This window comes from Nannobrachium achirus (genome assembly GCF_963921795.1).
Source record: "Nannobrachium achirus genome assembly, chromosome: 17".
NCBI classification, from domain to species: domain Eukaryota; kingdom Metazoa; phylum Chordata; class Actinopteri; order Myctophiformes; family Myctophidae; genus Nannobrachium; species Nannobrachium achirus.
This window is the reverse complement of record NC_137824.1, coordinates 48,791,724-48,813,900: the sequence shown is the minus strand read 5'-3', so window position 1 is coordinate 48,813,900 and position 22,177 is coordinate 48,791,724. Positions and strand designations below refer to the sequence as shown.

Below are 22,177 nucleotides of genomic sequence, written 5' to 3'. Positions count from 1 at the left end.
GGGTCCAGACAAGACAAGCATACAATACACCAGGGCTGGACTATAATCCAATCTTAACCAATATTGCAAACTCGATGTCCATATCACATAACAAACAACAAATTGACACTGAACATTTTGAATATATTTTTGTAATGGATTGGAATCTTATTAACCACGTAAACTTGTATTATACTTTATTTTACAATGGTGGCGTACAAAAATAGCAATTCAAAAAAATATAAATACATTTATACTGTATGTAACACAACGCACCGCAACATACAAGCTTGTAGATTTTCCCCCCCTTTTTTTTCTTCTTTTTATCGAAATCGAAGCAAAAGTTTCGTGATAATGATTTGAAGTCCTATCACCCAGCAGCCCTGCAATACGCCATCTCAGCATTACACTCATAACCACAGATGCTCATAACCACCAGTGAGTCAGAACGCAACCTGGAGACGAACCACAATAAGTCCCACCACCCTTTTCTCTCTTTTCCCTTCGATCCACAGCAGCTCAAACCTACAGAGTCATCTTTGTCTATAGAGTTATCTTTGTCTGAGCAACAATGGGGGGGAGGGGGGGGGGGTTAATAAGCGCAACAATGAGTTGTTCCAGTTCAGTATATCCCTCACTCAAGTGCCTTTGTCATTACGATGGAAAACGCACCTAAAAGGCAGCGTTTGTCTGATGTCCTCTGATCAGTAGGCTGTACCAGCAGTGGTAAAATGCATCATATTTAATCTCGCTCTGGCATTGTGTAAATCACCCCCCCCCCCCCCCACACACACACACACACACACACACACACACATAAAACGTTTGCAGAATAATCACCTACTAGAGTCCCACGACACAATTAGCGTGCTGCGGCATTCAGAAACATATAGGTCAGGGTCATGAGTCATACATTTAGTTGCCCTTTAGCAACAGTTATCCAAAAAGTACTGCTTACCTGTTGCCATTTTTCTACCTAATACACATGTTTCCAGTACCTGCATGAGAATAGACCCAAGGGTCTATTCTTTCTTCTTTTCTTGTTCTTTTGTAAACCATTTCTCCATCCTTAGTATACTTAATTTCTTGTTCTAGACGAATTTATCTCCCTATTCTTTATCACTAAATGAGGATTGGTGGGGTTGGGGGGGGGTTATAAATGACCATTCACATTGTCACATCTCTTTCACATCATATATTTCTCATGCACATCTTCCCTCTCTTTCCTCTCTGTCTCTCCTCTTCCATTCTTTCTTCTGTAGAGGATGTCTTATATCATGAAGGTAAGGTTAGCCAACTCTCTTCCTCTCTCTGTGTGTGGGAAGGGGAAAGCGTGAATGTGCATTGTGTGTGTGTTTTACTTGTATGTGTAAGTGGCATGCTGCTGCTCATTCTGCTGTTTTCTCTGTTTCCTGTTCTGTACTCTTTTCATCCAATACACTCAGAGCCTCTCAGTGTTGCATTCAGCAGAAAGTAGTTTATTATTATCTATAGTTATTGAGAAAAATGACACAGTTATACGCCTGTGTTGAGCGGCGGAAATAGCCAATCTACAAGTTCACAACACGGCACATAGCGATGCCTTGTGAGCTTGTAGATTGGCTCCCTTGGTTGTATGACTGTGTCAGGTTTAGGTGGATAAAAGACCACTTCACCCATTTTCAACTAATCTTCATACAATTGGTCCCCTCTAATGCTCATTGTAAGTTTCTGTTTACTCGCTCTGTGTCTCAGAGGAGGGCTGTTGGCGGTTCAGAAACCTGCCTGCAATCAACATCATTGGTAGGCAGGATTGGCTATTTTTCTTTTTATAATTCAAGAACAATGGCTAACTTTCCAGGAAGAGAAATGCTGTAGTTTCTATTGGCTTCTTGGAATCCTCATCGATAATGTCATTGGTAGGCAGGTCTATAACCATCAATGAGAGGCAGAGTGGGTACATGGAAATGGTGCCATCTTATAATAAGCATTAGTGAAGTCCAATTATATGAAGATAACGTTGAAAATGGGTAAAGTGCTCTTTTTATTGTTGTAAATTCAGTGTCTACGTGTGACTTTATGACATATTGAACAAAAGCTACATGGATGGGTTTGCTAATTGCTGCTTATTTGTTTGTGCAAGCTTGCCTTGTCCTTTTGCCAGCCATGGAAATATCCCAACCTCCTGTACTGTTGTTGTCAGTATGTGGCGATCACAAGTGAATGCCAGTGACTAAAAGCACATCATGATCGTCAGCGCATGTTTGAGTTTTACCACCTGAAATTATTCATTGGATGAAGCAAGACCATAAATGGCATCATGGAACGTATCCCTGATTTATCTAGTCTCTCAAGTCAGACATGTGATGTCAAATAATTCCAACTGGAAACCAAATGAGTCAAAGCTTAATCTAGCTTGCTGCATAGCAGAAAGGAAAATGGAAGATTTTAAAAGATATTTTAACGCTGTAGTCGTGATTGGTTGAATACCCTTCCGGTCTGAAGAGCTGATGATAGCTTCCGGTTCTCAACTTTTCCCTAGCGTTCGAAGATTATGTTAAGAGATAGTGTGGCTTGAGATGCTAAGGGAGAGCACCTGGATGCCTTTAGGGATATTTTATCCATTAATTTTTTTTCGCATTAGATCATTCTCATTACTTGCATCCATTGCACTTCAGGAGAGTAGTTGTATCTCTAGGTCATTATTTGTATTATATATTTTTATTTTTTGTCTAAAGTGTTGTCAGTGGTACATAAGCAGACATATATGGTTAAGTTATAGTCCTGTACAACTCGTATTACTCATTAAACACAATAGGGTAAAGAATGATTTTTCTCAGAGCACAGATACATTCACATCATCTACGGCCTACATCGGGGCAGACTTGCATACATAAACACCCCCACTTAGAAACATCCCCATTCAGAAATACCCCCACTGAGGTTAGGGTTATGGTTAAGGTTAGGTGATACACCTCCATTTAGAATAATGGAAGTCAATCTTCTGAATGGCAATGTTTCTAAATGGAGATGTGTAATCGTCCTACATGCGTTTTGCCCACAATAAAGAAGTGGCTTTGATTGGAAGTTGAGTCAAATGTCATACCACAAACTTAGGAAAGACCTGTTTTTTTTTTCACATGCAGTACCAAATGCCTGGTCGCCTTGGTTACCTCCATCCCACATGCTTGGTGCCTTGTTCATGTACTTTTTTATTACATTTTTATATTTTGTTTGTTCGTTTAAGGGTGGGGGGTGGGTGGGGGGATTGCACAGTGGTGGAAAGTAAATAAGTCCATTTACTGAAGTACTCTACTTAATTACAATTTTGAGGCATTTTGACTACTCCATCTCGGGGGCAAATATTATGCATTTATTCAACAACAATTATTTAAAAACTTTAGTTACTAGTTACTTTGTAGATTTGGATTATTATTATTATTACAAAACTTACATTAACCACTATATACATTTTTGCCATTTGAAAAAATCGCCTCCTTTTTCAAAAGGTTTTTATACTTGACATTCTGCATAATGAGTACCTCATATTTCTCTCTCTACGCAAGTAAAAAAATAAAGTCAGTTCATATAAATTGATACTTTTACTTAAAGGACAACTTTGTTTTTTTACAGCAAGGGCTCATATTTTAGATTGTAATTGGAGAAAAGAAAAGATGAGTGTTAACTCATTGCATGCCAGGCCCGATAGTCCCGAGATTATTTCAATGTCTTTCCCCGCCAGGCCCGATAATCCAGAGAAGAAAAAAAAAAAATTCAAAAATGTTTTAAACTTTAGTAGGCATGATAGCAATCGCGAAATTGCATGTTTAACCCCCATAGCAACCCCATCTTTCAAACACGGCAGCCATCTTTGTTTACATTTTAGGAAAACATAATGGCTGCTATCTCATGAATGCCTTAACGGATTTCCATTCGGATTTTTTTGTTTGAAAGCTGTGAGCAATGTGCAGACAGGTGGTGCATTATCTAGGCATGGGTGTGCATGATCCGTGCACTATGAATTACATGGAAATCTATGGAGACAGAGGCAGGGGAGAGTACGAAGGTATTGTTAAATGGCGGGGAATGTGTTATTTACTCCTTTATATCATTTTAGCCATTTTAATTACTTTGATTTCAGTCGTTGGGGGCATGCGTGCAGGTGGCTAAATGTGTCTTTTTAGACACAATAAGCCCATTCCCAAGATGCACCACAATCTTTCATGGGCAGATGTGACTTATGGGGGCAGGTAGTGTTACTGTAAAGAAATTGCCGGCTTATTGTGTCTAAAAAGACATATTTAGCCACTTGCATGCATGCCCCCAACCACTGAAATCAAGGTAATTAAAATTGCTTACACGATAGAATGAAGTAAATGAAAAGATTAACGCTTTTTCTTTTCTCCAATTACAATCTAAAATGTGAACCCTTGTTGTAATCCTTGTTGTAACCCTTGTTATCCTTTAAGCACTTTAACCATTATTTTATACTTGAGCTATTCCAAAATAGCATACAAGCTCATAGTGCATCACTGAGTGCCACGCTTTTTTTTTCCAAAATCTTTGCTTCTGGGGGGTCCCTGGAACAGAATATTTTGAGATGGGGGTCGGCAGCCAAATACATATCATTTTGGGGGCCCTTGACATGAAGAACCACTGATCATAGAAACATGTTTTTCAAAAACCTTAGAAGGATTTAGAAGACATTTGTAGAATCAGCCTCGGGTCTTAATCGGTAAAAATGTGAGTACTTTTTCCACCACTGGGCCTGCAGCACTGCTGGGTTTGGTGCAGCAGCAGCAGTGTATGGGTTAGCTATGTGCTGTTACACTCTCTGTCACACTCCTCTAGGACTCCAGCAAGAGCCCGCGGCCCATGAAGAAGTTCCTGCCTGGCAACAGGAAGAAGGAGCGGAAGCCGTCTGACGATGACGTTCTTCTCAGGAAAAGTAGGTTGTATGGCAGTGATGATGTGTCATATGTATATATACAGTATGATGAGAATCATGAGTAAGTGTGAAACGAGATTACAAATCATACTACGGTGAACTCTGCTACTTCTAATATGTTTAATATTAGAAATTGTCAATCTTTTTGCAATCCTCTGTTACATTTTAACTTGAAATGTACTCAAACTCAAATCAACCGGAGGATTTTCATCTAAAAAGGAAAAGCACAACTAAACTGAAGCAGATGTATGTATGGCCATACTTAAGATGTAGTATATGAATGAATTGTTATTTTCGTGTCTCTTCCCAAGGCACGACCCTCATCGTTTATGGGACACCAAAAACAAAATTGCACAAATTTACTTTAAATACAACATTACCATGTTGTAACCTTGATGTGTTTCTACTTGACAGTTAAAGTCATGGTGAGGGGGTGTGTGGGGGATGGGTGGGTGGTTAGGCGGTATGTTGGTACTATGTTAGTGTGGAGGGCTTAATCTCATTTGCAGCAGAGTGGAACTACCACATAAAACGCAACAAAACGTTTTGAGTCTTTCATACTAACCCAAACTTCCCCCAAAGCCACAGTTATGTGATAATTCATACCCCTCGGTTTATATGTGTGGGTGTGTGTGGCCAACGTATGCAGATGAAGGATAACCCCTGGCTTCTGTTTGGCTGTGATCCACAGGCACTGCCGCCCTGGAGGAAGACGCACAGATCCTCAAAGTGATAGAGGCATACTGCACCGGGGCCAGTCTACACCAGACCACCGCAGGTAGTGTGTTACCTGTGTTACGTCTTGTGTATAAACAGTGGTTCTCAAACTTTTTCATGTCAAGTAGAACCCGCAAAAAGATGTGTTTGTGGACCCTCATCTGAAAGTGTGTTGTGCCAGAGACAAATATATAATAAATATAACAGGACTTCATATGGGAATGCCCATATATGGAGGAAGACAGCCCATATCTGTGCGGCTGGTTCAGACAGGGTTCTCCATGTATGGGCATAAAAGGGATATACTATATACAGTTCATGGATCTCCATATGGGTAACTGGTCCGATATACATCACTGGCCAGATGGCCAAGGATTGCGACCTCACCTTTTAGGGCAAGGATTCGATTCCCGATGAAGCCGGACGATTTGACATACAGTATGGCCCTAGTTAGTGCGTGTCACAAACTGTAGTCTGGTTGCCCTGCAGGGGGAACCACACTAATTATTGTTATCAACAGCCCTTGGATAGGAAGCCATAGCCATTGATCAAACTAACTCTTCTGTCATTTGTGTGCCACTGTGCATGTACAAAAATCCAGACTGTTTTACTTTCTAAATTAAGCTAACTCTTTTTGTCTGTATGTGTGTTTGTCTGTTCATGTTTGCGCGTGCGTGTGTGCAGCGGTGAGGAAAGAGTGCGTCCCTCAGGTGCTGCTACCAGAGGAAGAGAAGATCATCGTGGAGGAGATGAGGAGCAATGGACAGACTGTGATTGAGGAAAAGTAAGAGCCTTGGAGAGCACGTATGATTATGCTGATGGATGCAACATGCATGCGCCATTTGTACTGATCCTGGATCAGTGTCTGTAATTAGATGCACTCTGGTGCCCCATCATCAGAGTAATACACTATTGTAGTATTGATCTGTTTATGGCGATGAGGAGCGTGAATCACCCTGCAGAAACGACCTTGAGTCGGCTGTAGCTAGTGTTACAACAAAGTTCCCTATCATTTGATATCAACACTCTGTTCGTTGGCTTGTTGTCTAGAGTCCTTACTACACACACTGTGCAGCGGTACTTGCTTTTAGCTTGGCATGCACTTTTTTGTTAATAACATCCCTATTCTGGCCATGGAGAGATTCAGTGAAAATAGACGATCTACAAGCATACAAACCGTTGTGGTGAGCTTGTAGATTTTCTGCGAGATTTGGTGTAGAGGGAAAAAAGTGGTGAAGACCCCTGGGGGACACAAAGTGGTTAATCCACAGCTTCTGATTTGGCAATGGCCATACAGTAATCCTCAGTATAGTACGTCATCGATGTTCTCCACCATTCCCTGAAAACATGCCAGTCTATAGCATACTCAGTACAGATTCTTCTGATTCTAGCTGTTGGTCTTTCTTGTTACAGTATTTGTTTGCTTTGTGGGTGTAAAGATGGTGCAGTGTGTTATCCTCCAGGTTTTACTCTTTGAACTCTTTTCTTTTTTTTCTCCTTTCATAGAAGTCTGGTTGACGCAGTGTACGCTTTAAAGGACGAGGTCCATGAATTGAAAAAGGTACGTCATAGGTCCTATGCCTCCTAGAACATAGGAGTTTTCTATATTCAGTTCAGTGCCATCATTAGGCGCGGGGGGGTATTACAGTGCAATACGTGAAGAGCATGTGTTAGGTGAATGTCCTGTATATCAATATCTTGGTCTGGGGTGGGCCCATGCTTTAACTTGCCAGGCCAGTTGGTCTTTACTGCCAGTTTGTGGCAATGGCATGCACTGCAGGCAGGCGATGGGTGTGAGTCGTGTTGAGCCGTGTCTTGTCGCGTTCATCCAATGCAGGAAAACAAGTGGATGAAGCAGTTCCTGGAGGAGGAGCAGAAGTCTCGCAAGGAGCTGGAGAGGGTGGTCAGGAAACTGGCCAAACAGAAGAATGACTGTACCTGGGAGGACGCCGCACACTGAACACGCCTCCTACACTCGACGTTCTCCTAATGTGGGCTGTTCCGTGTGTGTGTTGGGGATGTTTGTGTAAACCAGCTTGTGAAGCGTGCGTGCGTGTGTGTGTGTGTGTGTGTGTGTACGAACGTGCACGTCTTTCTGTGTTTGAGCCTGTGTTGTGTGTCCAGCTGTCCATTCAGTCCCTTGACATACCAGAGTTGGATTCCCTTCAGCGCACTGCTTTGCAATTCCCTGGCTTCATATACTGGACCCTTTGTTCGACATTGTCACAAGACGTAAAATTTGTCTTCCTGATCTAACCTCACTGAAGGACATTGCAGGTTTTGACTCATTGCGGTTTTGACTCTTCCGTAAATCGTCCCAGCAAATCAAGAGACCAATCAAATGGCTACCAGGCACTGTGATTGCCCCTCAACCAACAGACCTGACCTTTATATTATTAGATAAGGGAAAGCACTCCAGGGGCACCTCAGTAAGTTACTGTAGGATAAGCAAAAACAAGAGCGGCATGTAATAAAGCTCCAAGCAAAGGATACAAATAGATTAAATAGCACATAGTGTAGTTGTCATACAAGATATTTATGGTACACTGGTGGTAATAATGATGAACTAAAGTGACTATGGTACACAATGTCCAGTGGGGGATCTGGTGCAGGCAATTTTCATATGATAGGAAATGCAAAAGGAGATAAAAGCCATCATAGGTGTTTCTGTTTGCATGCACTTGGTTTACCAAGGAACTTGGCTCTCGCCGTGGTTTCCCCTTCCTTCATGACTGTTACAGCATTTTTTTTGTCGTTTTATTGTGTTTCATCTGTTATTCAGAGGACCCACTGCTATCCATTTGGGAAACAGACATTTATCGAGCTTTTATACCGAGCATGTGTTTGGCATTCATTCTTTCTACCATTGTAGACATGAGGCTTAAAAATCTCTGAGCTGTTTTTGTAGGCCTAGACACATTTCACATTTAACCACTTTTCCACCTGACGTCCCTATTTTGGGCATGTCACTACACGTGAAACGGGTTGCGAGGATGTAGGTCGTCCGTTTTTGTTTTTCATCTTGCGACAAAGCATAAGTGGTTACATTGACTATCAAAATAGGCCAGCACAAATTTCATTGAGCTGATATCAAAGCTGTGGTCCCAGAGTTCCAAATGCAGCTCTCTAAGCTGTGTCCACCATCTGCATGAATGTACAGTATTTCTACAGTATAATATACTGCATTAGAAATGTGATAATCTAGCTATTAACTATCTATATACTGTATATATATATAGTCCAAAGCTATCAGGGATGCATAACAGACTAGAAAAGACTTAAAAAACTATGTGTATCATATGTAGTATAGAATACACAGAAGTGAGGATGTTGCTTATACTTTTCATACAAAAGAAATGTACACATAACATTTTAATATTTACTAATGGTATAGCTTTGCTTTATTTTGGTTTTTAAACAAGTATTGTTTATTTATTGTTCCTCCAAGCATTTCTTTGTGTTGAGTGTATAGATGTGTTTTGTTTCTGTTTCCACTTTCTGGGATTTTGTTGGGCTCCACTGACGTTGTAGAGGCAGAACAAGTGCAAGTACAATATCCCAGTGGATTTAAGGACTAATTCATACCTCGTGGCGCAACGGGAAACAATACATTTCTTTTAACTGAAAGATAATTTTAAATGTATTTTCGTTCGGCGACGGGGCTGCTTGACTAGTGAAATTTAGCCTTAAAGTGAGGCTGACTTGAATTCCATGCTCTGCGTTTTGAACCCATACCCTGTACGGTTGGTTGGCAGGATCCTATGTAGCTGATCCAATGATGGATTTCTTTGTTTGTGTAAAGGAGAGGAAAATATTATTCAAGTGCCTCCTGATCGTTGACAAGCCTCGCAAGAGATTTAAGAGCTAGAGTAGCGTGTTATATTGAAAGTTAAACTGGTGGTTCACTTTAATATGTCAGTGAAAATGACTAGATGATGATGGGGAAAGGGTTTCAGATAGTAATAACATGGATATGTGATGGGTATCTCTTGGGTTCCGACTAACATTTCATAAGGCTTTATCGTTTGTTTTTTGTCACAATGCAATGTTTTTCAAGGGGCACATAGAGCTCTGTGTGCTAACAGGGTGTAAGTGCATGCACTGTTAACACTGATGTCAGCATTCGCTGCACAGCACTAGCGCGGGGCTGTTATCGACACGCAAAAAGTGACTGCTTTGGTGACTGACCTCTGTGTCGGTCACACACAGTAGGCCGGATATTATTATTAAAAACACTTGCAATAATGTTATCTTGATTATGGTACCCCCCCACACTCCCCCGTAACCAAAATATGCCAGAGCGTGCTGTGTGGCCTCAGCATATTGTACGTACGTAGGTAAGCCATCGGTTCTGCCCCCCCTTTGCCTTGTACTTAAATGAAGCCTCTCGCTATAGGAGACTGATTAAAGACCAGTTACGGTATGCTCACATTGATTTAACCTTAAAGGTCAAGCTGATCCCTAATCAGTATTTACAAATGAGACACTTGGAAGTCCTTGGAATCTTTCAGTTGCCTTGCCAGGTCTATAGGAAATATACTGTACCTACCGCTGTATTCACCGTATGGTCATCAGCATTAGAGACGCTCTGCATGTCATCTACCTGTACAGATGTATGTCATTGTCTCATTGGATATTTGTTTTTACTTGATGAGATTACGATTGTTGCTGTTGCTCTTTGAATTGTTTTCATAAAGTGTCTTATTTTACTGTCGTTTTGAATGCCTGGTGGCCTCATTGAGCACTTGGCAGTGAAATGAAGACGTGTGTCTTCGGGCCATTGTGCGTTTTCATTTTGAAATATTGTTCTATGCAATTGTATCATTCTTATATTGTAATGCTTTTTTGTTTTTGTTTTTCCTTTTCTAAACGCTGCAAACTTCCATGTTATGTTGACGACAATTCTTTTTAATAAAAAAAAGTGTAATATTGTAAATGCTCCTGTAGCTGTAGTCTTGACAGACGGGACAGATGGCTTCTCGTTTTCAGTTAGAATCTTGAGAATTCTGGCGTGCTCCCTAAGAGCGCATGCCACATAAATGAGGCCTTCTCTTAACAGAACCTGGCCCACCTGTATAATGTCACCCCACTCTCTCCGACCTTTTTCGTCTCTCTGTTCACTGTCCTATCTGAAAAAAGAAATCCCAGTTTGAAGTGAGCGGTGGATTTGGGAACCCACCCCCCCTCCTCCTTGGGGACTAAAAGTGTGTGTGCGCGTGTGCCTGTACTGCTCAACAGCGCCACTTGGTCACCCAGGGGTATTGCAGCTCATGCTACATACAAAGTTACATACATGCAGTCACACATAGGATGAAAGGATGAAAATGCCCCCATGCAGCGTGTCATCCCAACCCTGCCTCGGGGACAGTTCTCCATTCCTACCCACTGCCATTCCTACTGAGGTTGTGTTAGGCTTTGGTTTAGGTGGTCACTGCCTCCGTAGGAATGGCAGTGTGAATGGCAGGTTTAGGAATGGAAATGTGTACCCCCCTGCCTCCACCTCCCATGTTCCTCCTTCAGCGTCCCATCGTAATAGAAGACACGTGGCAGATGAAGATCTCACTAGACTGTCAATTCCATAACACTGTTAACACGCAGCTTCCACACCACATTATCACTTACTCTGTTCACTTATTCTTACTGGAAAATCCACCAAGACGGTGTTCTCCACATACTGTATGTATATGAGCAGGAACACATGCACACACAAGTAGAATGTCCTGGGCTCGGTGGGTTATGCAGATCTGCTAGCGAGAGCCCTGTGACAGGATGGAAGCAGTGAGTGAAACAGACATCCTGTGAGAGCGGGCGTCCTCCACACTCAGCCCCATGCTGTACATTAAACATTCACACTTTCCATGCTGTGACAATGGCTGCTGAGGCGCAGCAGTAGGCTGTGTGGCATCGGAGCATTTTGCATAGCGCAGCATTTTGGAATGCGGTTATCAAAACTTCATCTCAAGCCAAATTAACATAACTTCCACCGTTGCTTTGCATTCAGTAAAACAGTGGTTCCCAAACTGGGGGTCGGGACTGAATGCAATGCCTACAGTTCAGAGTCAGAGTGGGGGGATCCCCAGTTCAAATGTCATTATGTTTGGGGGTGGTCCACGGTTCAAATATGATTATTATTAGTTATTTTACGTTTGGGAACCCTTGCAATAGAATGGCACAACTATTTTCTGTAATGTGCAGGTGTTTTCTTTGTACCCTTCTTGATGCCAAGAGGCCAGAAATGCATTTAGGATATTTTGCCTTTGTTCATGCATTACAAACATTTCAAAAGTAGCAGACTACAAGCTTATAGATCGGCTATTTTTACTACTTTTGCCTGCCACTGTCAAAGTTTAAAATGGGGCATTCGTTTATTGGCTCTAGCTAGTTTGTTAATTGTGGTGTGAATTAAACATATTTATTCTAGCAGAAGCAACTTGACGTTGACAACCTGTGAAGATCATGGTTGTCCTTGGTTCTGTACTGGTTCTGTTTTTTATTTTTTTCTTCCATATGTCACAAGCATCAAGGATGTGTTTTCTATGAATTTATCATGGTTAAAATGTTGTTTGAAGTTACAATGGGTTTGTATAGGAAGGGGGCGTGTCTGATAAAATGTATATCAAATATCTAAATACTGAATTGAGCAACTTAAAAAACTATAAAGTAGACAATAAAATGACCCAAAGTTCTTTTTTTTTAAAAGTGAAATATCCCTTTAATATATCATAATGAGAAACCTTCACAAAATAATTACTTAGTACATCAAAAATCACACCCAGTGTGAAGTGATTAACTATTTATGAATTCATTTCATAAACCGTCCGGGGAAGCTTGGCCAATGTGACCTAGTACAGACAGACACTTATTGACCAATCACAGTCCGGGACAAACAGACAAAGCCAGATGTAGGAGCGGGTAGCACCGTTCAAAAATAATGACATGTCTACTCAGAATACTGACTCAAAATAATGACTATAGAAATAATGATTTAGTTCATCAAAATAATGAGAAATGTTCTCATGTGCTTAATATGTACTTAAGATATTTTTAATTGCAATTGAAAAGTATAGACATAGCTTGCTTTGCTAGTAGCAGGCACTCGGCAAGCCTGGTTGTTTAGCAGTGAACTCTATTTGAATGTCAGCAGAAACTGGCAATCTTATTTTATTTGTACTTTGTTCAGGGGAAAGACCTACATGCCCACTCTGATTGATTTTGGGGGCCCCTGTCTGTCTCGGAAACATCTGCAAGTCCCTTTGTGCTACACAAATCTAACAATATAAATAATTTGAGTGTCAATAATGTCATCTCAAATTTGTGTCTCTCTATCTCTGACAAACTCTCAAAATAGAGTGACTGAGAAGGGGAAAGAAACATTGCTTTGGTTTAAATATAACACATTTTACTGCACATAGTCTATTTAAATCAATAAATACAATCCAGAAAACTCCTCAACCAGATGGTATACTTCCCATTCGGCTGCAATAAATTATAGTTCAACAATGAAGTCTCTTGACATTAAAGATGCAAAACCATCAGTCCCTTGGTTCTGTCCTATTTCAAGGCATCCACAAGGGCATTGGATCCTCTCCATGGTGGCTGAGGTGAACCCTCTATGACCTGCATCCATCCACGATACTGTATTGTATCGTATGTGTCCTATAGCTTGTACATTCCAAACGTTGTAGCCTCCTTCTCATAGTCCACCGCGGAGAGGTCTTGCACCCAGACACTGAGCTGGTTCCCTGCCTTCAGAGGGATCAGATGTCCCCCAGAGGCCGTACACATGTTAGGGATGTCGCTCCTCAGGCTGCAGTAGGTCTTCACTATGTCCTTCTCCTGGCTGCTAATTTCACTGTCCCTCAGCTTGATTCTGCTTGCCAGCGAGGGCTTGGACCCCTTGGAGAAGCTGACCCTGGCATAGACGTAGTAGACACCAGGCTGCTTCACCACCACCCAGGTGGAGTGTGAGAAACCGATGCCCCTGAGGTCCGATTGGTCCATGTTCCACGACAGGTATCCCGCTATAGTGAGAGGAAAGGAAAATGCATCACTTTAAGGCATCACTCTCAGTTAGGCTGTTGCTGTGTGTGTGTGCGTGTGTGCGTGTTTGTGTGTGTTTTGTTTTTGTTATATTTTGGCTATTTATCATTGGGGTGCTTCATTCACAAGTATGATCTATAGATTCTTACATTGTGGATTGTCGCTTGAAGTTTGTGGCCACTTCTGGACTATCATGCTCGCCATGATATCGTGAGTAGACGCTTCCATAGAGACAAAAGCAGCTGAAAGGGAACAGACAAGTCAGACACTGTACAGTATGTGTGTGCAGAGGTTTTTCACATATACTGCAAAAATATCAGATGTATGTAAATGTTTGCATACCTTTCTCTTCAGCTGAGGTTAATATGTCCTTCTGTAAAAAGGAAAGAGGAAAAAAAGTTATTGCTTCCTCATAACTACAGGCAATACAGTATAAAGGTTTTTCTGTTTTTGTTTAGATGAATTGTTCTTTGAATGATAGCAAGATCTTTTTTTTTTTAACAATATGTTTAATTTAACACATCTAATAACAACAATCTAATAACAACATTGATATTTTAAGAGCTCAATCAAAAATGTATTAAAACAATAACATGTGTATTTCCATTTTGAAATACACATCTTTTGTGCAAAATTGTTACAGTAACTCTTGGCCTTTTAAGTAACTGACTGTGGTTAACTAAAAATGAAATAGGTTCTTTCTAAGCAATGGTTACAAATTATGTCTAGGAAACAGCTTTTTCCTCTCACTTTGGTTTCCAATAAAATAAAACAACACATTTCTTGTTTTCTTAGATTCACTCTAAAGGGGAAAGGGAAAGGGAAAACAGCTGGTGTGAATAAATGACTTCATAGGCCTTATTATACTCTGACAATAAGTATTTTCTAACCAGAAAAGTTTTCATCGTTACCTTCCTTCCAATGTGATACAACCAGATGAATCCACCGGCAGAAAGCACCAAATGGAGCAACGCTACCCCAACCAGAAACCTGAGGAGAGATTTGCTGTGTCCATAGGATGGACCTGGAATGAAGACCTGGTCCATCCTGTTGAGTCGTGGAGGAATGGGTGGAGGAGCCACGCTAGTGTGGTAGGTGTTGATCATTGTGTAGAGAGATGGTGAAACCCAGAGAGGCCTAGCAGCCGTAACATCCCATGTACCTCTGAACAACTGTGCTGCCCGGCTAGTCACTTCTTTTCTGGTTACTCCCAGGAAGCTCTGACCTCTTTTATGTTGCTGCGGTGTGACAGAGTTGCGCTTGTGATGTACACGCATGTATACATCTTGGTTTCGTATGTGCTTTGCACTTTCCTTTTTTTTGTTTGTTCCTAGGGCAACAAAGGAACAGTTACTATGCAATTCACAGAATTATCCACCTGTTCACTTGGAAATAAGTGCTCAGGGTATGTCTCAGAGCAAAGAACCACAGCAAAGAAACCATATTTGATGAAAATTCTAAATCTATTCTTAACTGTTAACGGTCTACAACAAGGAAGTGGATTGCAGAGTCCACACCAAAATGATTACTAGAGGTAAACAATATAGTTACAGTTAGTAAAGTGTTGGCTGAACAGTCAAGCACAACATTTTCTTAATCAGTTGACCTTAAAGGACAATTTAATTGCATATTGTCTTTTTCACTTGCAATTCAATGCTACAAATAAAAGTGATGTGCCACTTTTTTCTAATGCCCAAGTGTTTAATGCCCATAGAGTCAGAGAAAACTATGACTCGTTCCAAATTCTGCGTTCCCTTCTGAGCCAAAACATTGTTGTTTTTTCATTGTTTTTCTTTTTCATAGACTTGGAGCAGGTCATCATTATGGTTAGCTGGTGTTGTCTGATGTTGAATTTAATGTTTTAAGTGTAATATTTTTAATTATGTCCCAACTTTAAATCTTTGACAGTATCTTGAGGAAAGCCTGACACAGCACTTGTATGCCAAGTCTGCACTACAGTGTAAGCCATGGTACGTCTGAATGGTGATGGTGTGGTTACATGTGGGTACGAATTTCTTTGGAATGAGCCAAGTTCAGTTTCACGTGTTCAGGTATACCCACAGGTTCTGGTAAAACGCTACTGATTTTAGGTTTCCGCGCTGGTCAGACAGCAACGAGAATGCTTGACGACATAACGGATGCAACAAAGGTGTGGTAGGTACGGTAGCCTACTTCTACTTAACCTTGAGCTTGGTTGCACAATGAGTCAATATCAACCAGTCTTTTGGCGAGAAAAGATGGTTTCCATGCAACTCTATTTTAGTGTGGAGAGAACCCTGCCTTCAATCAATACAAGTTCACCATAACAGTGAGACATTTGGTAGACAGGAAAATTGTTGTGAATGGGGACAGAGAGGATGAGATTAGGGGTGCAACAGTTAATCTAACTAATCGATTAAAAAAATAAATGTTGAAAATACAGTAGCATTAACAGTTAACCATTTCAAACTGGTATACTGTATATACCAGTAAGACGCCTAAGGGCGACAAGCAACCTTGCCCAGCCATCTGGCCAGTGATGTACTGTATATCGGACCAGTTACCCATATATGGAGACCCCTGGTACCATGGAGATCCATGTACTGAATATGGAGATATGCTGTGAGACCCCAAACATGCTTTCTCAGTTGTTTGTTATGTGAAAGTCCTGTGACGTCTATGACATCTGACATCATACATGCAATCCCTTTTATGCCCATACATGTCTATAGAACAAGCCACACAGATATGGGCTGTCTTGGCCATCTGTCTTGGCGATATATGGATTCTGTTTTGTGGTATGTGGCTGATGTGGCCTCCATATATGGGCATTCCCATATGAAGTCCTGTTAGATATGGGTTTAATATTGATGACTAATTTCTTCACCAACGAAAACTAATTAAAAACTAAGCTATGATGACTAAAATGTATGAAATCCAGTAAAAGACAAGTCACTTTACGTTCGGTTGCGCTCTGATGTCACGCTCTAAAAATAGCAGATTTACGTTGTGGAGTGTGGACTTTTAGATCTGCTATTTTCATCATGCAACCAAGTGTAAAATCAGCCATTACGACACCATCAAGGCAAAAACCTTCTTTTGTTGACAAAATCAACTGTACATTTAGTTGACTAAAATATAATTTAGTCGACTAAAACAAGACAAAACATTTCTGATCACTAAAATATGATGCTTTTTTGAAAACTAAATTGAACTTAATTTAAAAGACTAAATCAGCATGGTAAGAACACTTCTTACCATGCTGACACATCCAATCACATTTAACTTGCTGTAGAATTGTCAGGGCAGGAGATTTAGAAAACATTAATTGTAATTTAATTTAGTCCTCTTTAGTTGTGGTAGGGGTGTTTGTCACTGCACACTTGCATATATATGAAGTTTGTGCTCTACCATTACCATTAATAACTATTAATACCGGGTGCTATAAAATGTCTTGCACAGGGACATTCCGACACATAAGTGACTTTCTGACTCCCAAATAAAGAATATAACGAACATCATACAAAAAAATTGACATAACTTTTATAGTCAAAATGTATTGACAAAATATGCAGGTGGTTACAATCAGAATATGTAAACGAAGTCATCTCCTACTAGGAAGCCATCGCTGGTGCTTCCTTTTGGAAAACAAAAACACCTTTTAAAGCACATTTCTAAAAGAAGAAATTGCACAAAATTGACTATTGACTTACAAAATGCTTCAGTTCTTCCTGGCTACAACATACCGGTATGAGAAAAAATGAAAGGATTTAAATTAAACTAAAACTAACTGATAATTTATACTCGTACTGTACACATTCAGACTGTCACTAGACAATATTCATCAATTGCTTAAATAACTGCTAAAGCGACATGAAACATGAATTGTACATGATTGTACTTGTTCATATTGCACTGGAGGTGTATCATTTTCAATGGCTCATAGCTTCCCCTAGTGGTTTCATAGTAGTAGTAGTTGTGAGGAAATTTAACTTTACTTTTTTGTTTTGTTTTTAGCTACAATTCAGTCTGTTGCCACAAAATCTACGTGGCACTTCAAATAGCTGTCCTATGATTCAGTAATAGATTACAGTGCAAACAACATTAAAACCCGGATCCTCTGCACTTGTTGTCAAACAATGAATCCTTCATCTGTATTGATTGACATTTTGCTCTAACAATAAAGTGCAATAAAAAGGTGCTATTCCCACAGATCAACATTCTTTTTTTTTTCTTCATCTTTGAGACATTCTGGATCTGGGTCTTCCCTAAATTGTATCGAGATTTTCCCAAATTGATTGTAGCAGACAACCCATGATACATTAAAGATATATATTTGTGATTTTGGTTGGCCATGGATAATGTCATTGTGTTGGTAACATTTACTTTGAAAACTGGAGCCACCTTTGTTACTGTGGAGTACAGTATACGGATGTTGCCATAATGTCATTCCCTCCCTGTGCTTATTTTTTACAAATATAATCAAATGCTCGTAGGGGTGGACTGTATAAGTAAGTGACACCAGAGGGAAATTGATGTATATTCAAGCATGCATAAAAAAAGATAGGAGGGTATAATGTGCTTAAATCCAACTTAATTGCTTTTTCCAACCAGTTGCAACTACAGACAAGGACAGGCCTGAATAAGGCTGGTAGAGGGCAGAGTGAAGACACTGCACCCTCATTAGCTCCAGGGGCACTGCAGGCGACACTGATATCACATGGTAAGGTTGGTTAAAGATATGTTCATCAGACTCACTTCAATTCATTTAAATTCAATTAATCTACTCTTGTCATGGTGTGCCACCTGTGTTAACTTGGCATTAACAGTGTGAGGTAGTGATACACCATTACTGTTAACTCACCTTTGATTGATTAACATTTTAAAAACAGACACATAAAATCACACTTTCTTTAGGTAATAGAATATACCTAGTAAGACGCCTCAGGGCGACATGCGACCTCACCCTAAAGGGCGATGTTGTGCCAATTCTTGGCCATCTGGCAAGTGATGTATATCAGTTACCCATATATGGAGATCCATGTACTGTATATAGTACATCCCTTTTGTGCCCATACTGTACATGGAGATCCCTGTCTGAACCAGCCGCACAGATATGGGCTGTCTTCCTCCATATATGGGCAGCCATTCCCATTTGAAGTCCTGTTAGAAATGGGCTTAATATTGATGACATCAGGGATCTCCATATATGGGCATAACATGGATTCTGTCAGACATACGATATATTGTATGCCCATATATGGAGATCCCTATCTGAACCAGCCACACAGATATGGGCCATGTCTTGGCCATCTGGCCAGTGATATATATTGAATATCGATGACATCAGAGATCTTCATATATGGGCATAGAAGGGATTCTGGGGAATACCCATATATGGACTTTTACATAGGTGATGTCACCTGTGATATCACCTGTGATGTCACAATGTGTCAAGGGAACCAACCCATAGACTGTAAAAATGTGTACACACACAGAGACAAGCTGTGACATTTCTCATGGTAAACTGCGACCTTCGGTCGCAACAATTATCAATAACAAAACAAATATGTTTTCATCAATGCCCTATCCTTGTGCTCATGTAATGTTCTGCTTTTTGGAAGGCAACATCTCTGAAGACAAAGAAGTCTGATACTGACAGGAAGTACATCCAAAATAAGTCCGCAAATTCATATTATCAGGGATAAACCCATAGTTCAGCATCAGAAACAACATGGCACTGATAGAGCATTCAGGGTTTGCAAACATTAAAGGCTTTTTATGTGACATTAATTTGCCTGGTAAAACCATTGGCAGAGTCTTGAGCCATACAGATAGAAGGCAAACATGGGTGCATGTAATGGTTTTTAAAGCATGGTTTTGAGAACCATCATGGAGTGTAGTGGACAATGAGGGACCGGGTGTGATGTTCCTTCTTGTTTGCAGGGTTCCCAAGGCTCCTGTGGGTTTGTAAGGACTTGAGGGAAGCACGTTTGTGGGCAGGGCTCAGGCACAAGGTCTGTGTCCCTGGTGTCGGGGGTACCTCTCTGCTGCTCTGGTGGGTCTTAAAGCCATGGGCAGACCCGGGTTCCTCACTGCACTTCCAGAAGGCAACGAAGCACCTATTAAACTTGGACAGAAAGAAAGTGCAGGAAAATCAGTTACACACTCGGTACAGAAAATGGACTTACGCAATCTGCATTCGACATTTGAAGTCATTTATTTTAGAAAATTCCATTTTCTCATACACTCTGCTTCTCTTATTACTATTTTATTATAGTGCTTTGTTCAATATACTCGACTCTGACTGGTCAATCAAGGCATTCTGCCGACTGTTACTTCCTGAAAGCAGGCCACTGTTCTGAATACCAGACCGCTGCTCTGCCTCTGATTACGTTACCATGGAAGCTACAAGCTTATAGATCGGCTATTTTTACTACTTTTTCCTGCCACTGTCAAAGTTTAAAATGGGGCATTCGTTTATTGGCTCTAGCTAGTTTGTTAGTTGTGGTGTGAATTAAATATATCTATTTTAGCATAGAAGCAACTTGACAACCTGTGAAGATCATGGTTGTCCTTGGTTGTGTACTGTTTTTTGTTTTTTTTATTTTATTTTTTTATATGTCACAAGCATCAAGGACGTGTTTTCTATGAATTTATCATGGTTAAAATGTTGTTTGAAGTTACAAGGGGCTTTTATAGGAAGGGGGCGTGTCTGATAAAATTAATATCAAATATCTAAATACTGAATTGAGCAACTTAAAAACTATAAAGTAGACTATAAAATGACCAAAAGTTCTTAAAAAAAAGTGAAATATCCCTTTAATATATCATAATGAGAAACTTTCACAAAATAATTACTTAGTACATCAAAAATCACACCCAGTGTGAAGTGATTAACTATTTATGAGTTCATTTCATAAACCGTCTGGGGAAGCTTGGCCAATGTGACCTAGTACAGACAGACACTTATTGACCAATCACAGTCCGGGACAAACCGACAAAGCCAGATGTAGGAGCAGGTAGCACCGCTCAAAAATAATGACATGTCTACTCAGAATACTGACTTATCTTATTTTTTATTTGTACTTTGTTCAGGGGAAAGACCTACATGCCCACTGTGATTGATTTTGGGGGCCCCTGTCTGTCTCGGAAACATCTGCAAGTCCCTTTGTGCTACACAAATCTAACGATATAAATAATTTGAGTGTCAATAATGTCATCTCAAATTTTTGTCTCTCTATATCTGACAAACTCTCAAAATAGAGTGACTGAGAAGGGGAAAGAGTTTAAATATAACACATTTTACACATAGTCTATTTAAATCAATTAATACAATCCAGAACTCCTCAACCAGATGGTATACTTCCCATTCTGCTGCAATAAATTATAGTTCAACAATGAAGTCTCTTGACATTAAAGATGCAAAACCATCAAAACTGCTCATTCCATCCATTTTACAAGTCCTGTGGTTCTGTCCTATTTCAAGGCATCCACAAGGGCATTGGATCCTCTCCATGGTGGCTGAGGTGAACCCTCTATGACCTACATCCATCCACGATACTGTATTGTATCGTATGTGTCCTATAGCTTGTACATTCCAAACGTTGTAGCCTCCTTCTCATAGTCCACCACGGAGAGGTCTTGCACCCAGACACTGAGCTGGTTCCCTGCCTTCAGAGGGATCAGATGTCCCCCAGAGGCCGTACACATGTTAGTGATGTCGCTCCTCAGGCTGCAGTAGGCCTTCACTATGTCCTTCTCCTGGCTGCTACTTTCACTGTCCCTCAGCCTCAGCTTGATTCTGCTTGCCAGCGGGGACTTGGAGGACCCCTTGGAGAAGCTGACCCTGGCATAGACGTAGTAGACACCAGACTGCTTCACCTCCACCCAGGTGGAGTGTGACAAACCGATGCCCCTGAGGTCCGATTGGTACATGTTCCACGACAGGTATCCCGGGGCTATAGTGAGAGAAAAGGAAAATGCATCACTCTAAGGCATCACTCTCAGTTAGGCTGTTGCTGTGTGTGTGTGTGTGTGTGTGTGTGTGTGTGTGTGTGTGTGTGTGTGTGTGTGTGTGTGTGTGTGTGTGGTGTGTGTGTGTGTGTGTGTGTGTGTGCGTGTGCGTGTTTGTGTGTGTTTTGTTTTTGTTATATTTTGGCTATTTATCATTGGGGTGCTTCATTCACAAGTATGATCTATAGATTCTTACATTGTGGATTGTCGCTTGACGTTTGTGGATGCTTGACTATCATGCTCGCCATGATATCGTGAGTAGACGCTTCCATAGAGACAAAAGCAGCTGAAAGGGAACAGACAAGTCAGACACTGTGTGCAGAGGTTTTTCACGTGTTCTTGAAGCATACTGCAAAAATATCAGATGTAAGTAAATGTTTGCATACGTTTCTCTTCAGCTGAGGTTAATATGTCCTTCTGTAAAAAGGAAAGAGGAAAAAAAGTTATTGCTTCCTCATAACTACAGGCACTACAGTATAAAGGTTTTTCTTTTTTTGTTTCCTTAGATGAATTGTTCTT

General features: G+C 40.6%; 1 protein-coding gene across 2 annotated transcripts in view; it reads left to right on the top strand.

Moving 5' to 3' along the window:
- arhgef6 (Rac/Cdc42 guanine nucleotide exchange factor (GEF) 6) overlaps positions 1–10,133 on the top strand; it is a gene marked incomplete at its 5' end in the record, with an annotated part of 35,663 nt that extends 25,530 nt beyond the window's left edge. The window contains 6 exons of one of the 2 annotated variants that reach the window (XM_080745818.1): positions 1,242–1,262; positions 4,810–4,906; positions 5,598–5,684; positions 6,308–6,407; positions 7,130–7,184; positions 7,461–10,133. In XM_080745818.1, the coding sequence (XP_080601944.1) occupies positions 1,242–1,262; positions 4,810–4,906; positions 5,598–5,684; positions 6,308–6,407; positions 7,130–7,184; positions 7,461–7,583 (483 nt within the window). In that variant the 3' untranslated portion in view covers positions 7,584–10,133. The remainder of the gene's footprint in view (positions 1–1,241; positions 1,263–4,809; positions 4,907–5,597; positions 5,685–6,307; positions 6,408–7,129; positions 7,185–7,460) is intronic. The other variant, XM_080745819.1, reaches the window with a different exon arrangement.
- Between the last annotated feature and the right edge of the window lie 12,044 nt (positions 10,134–22,177).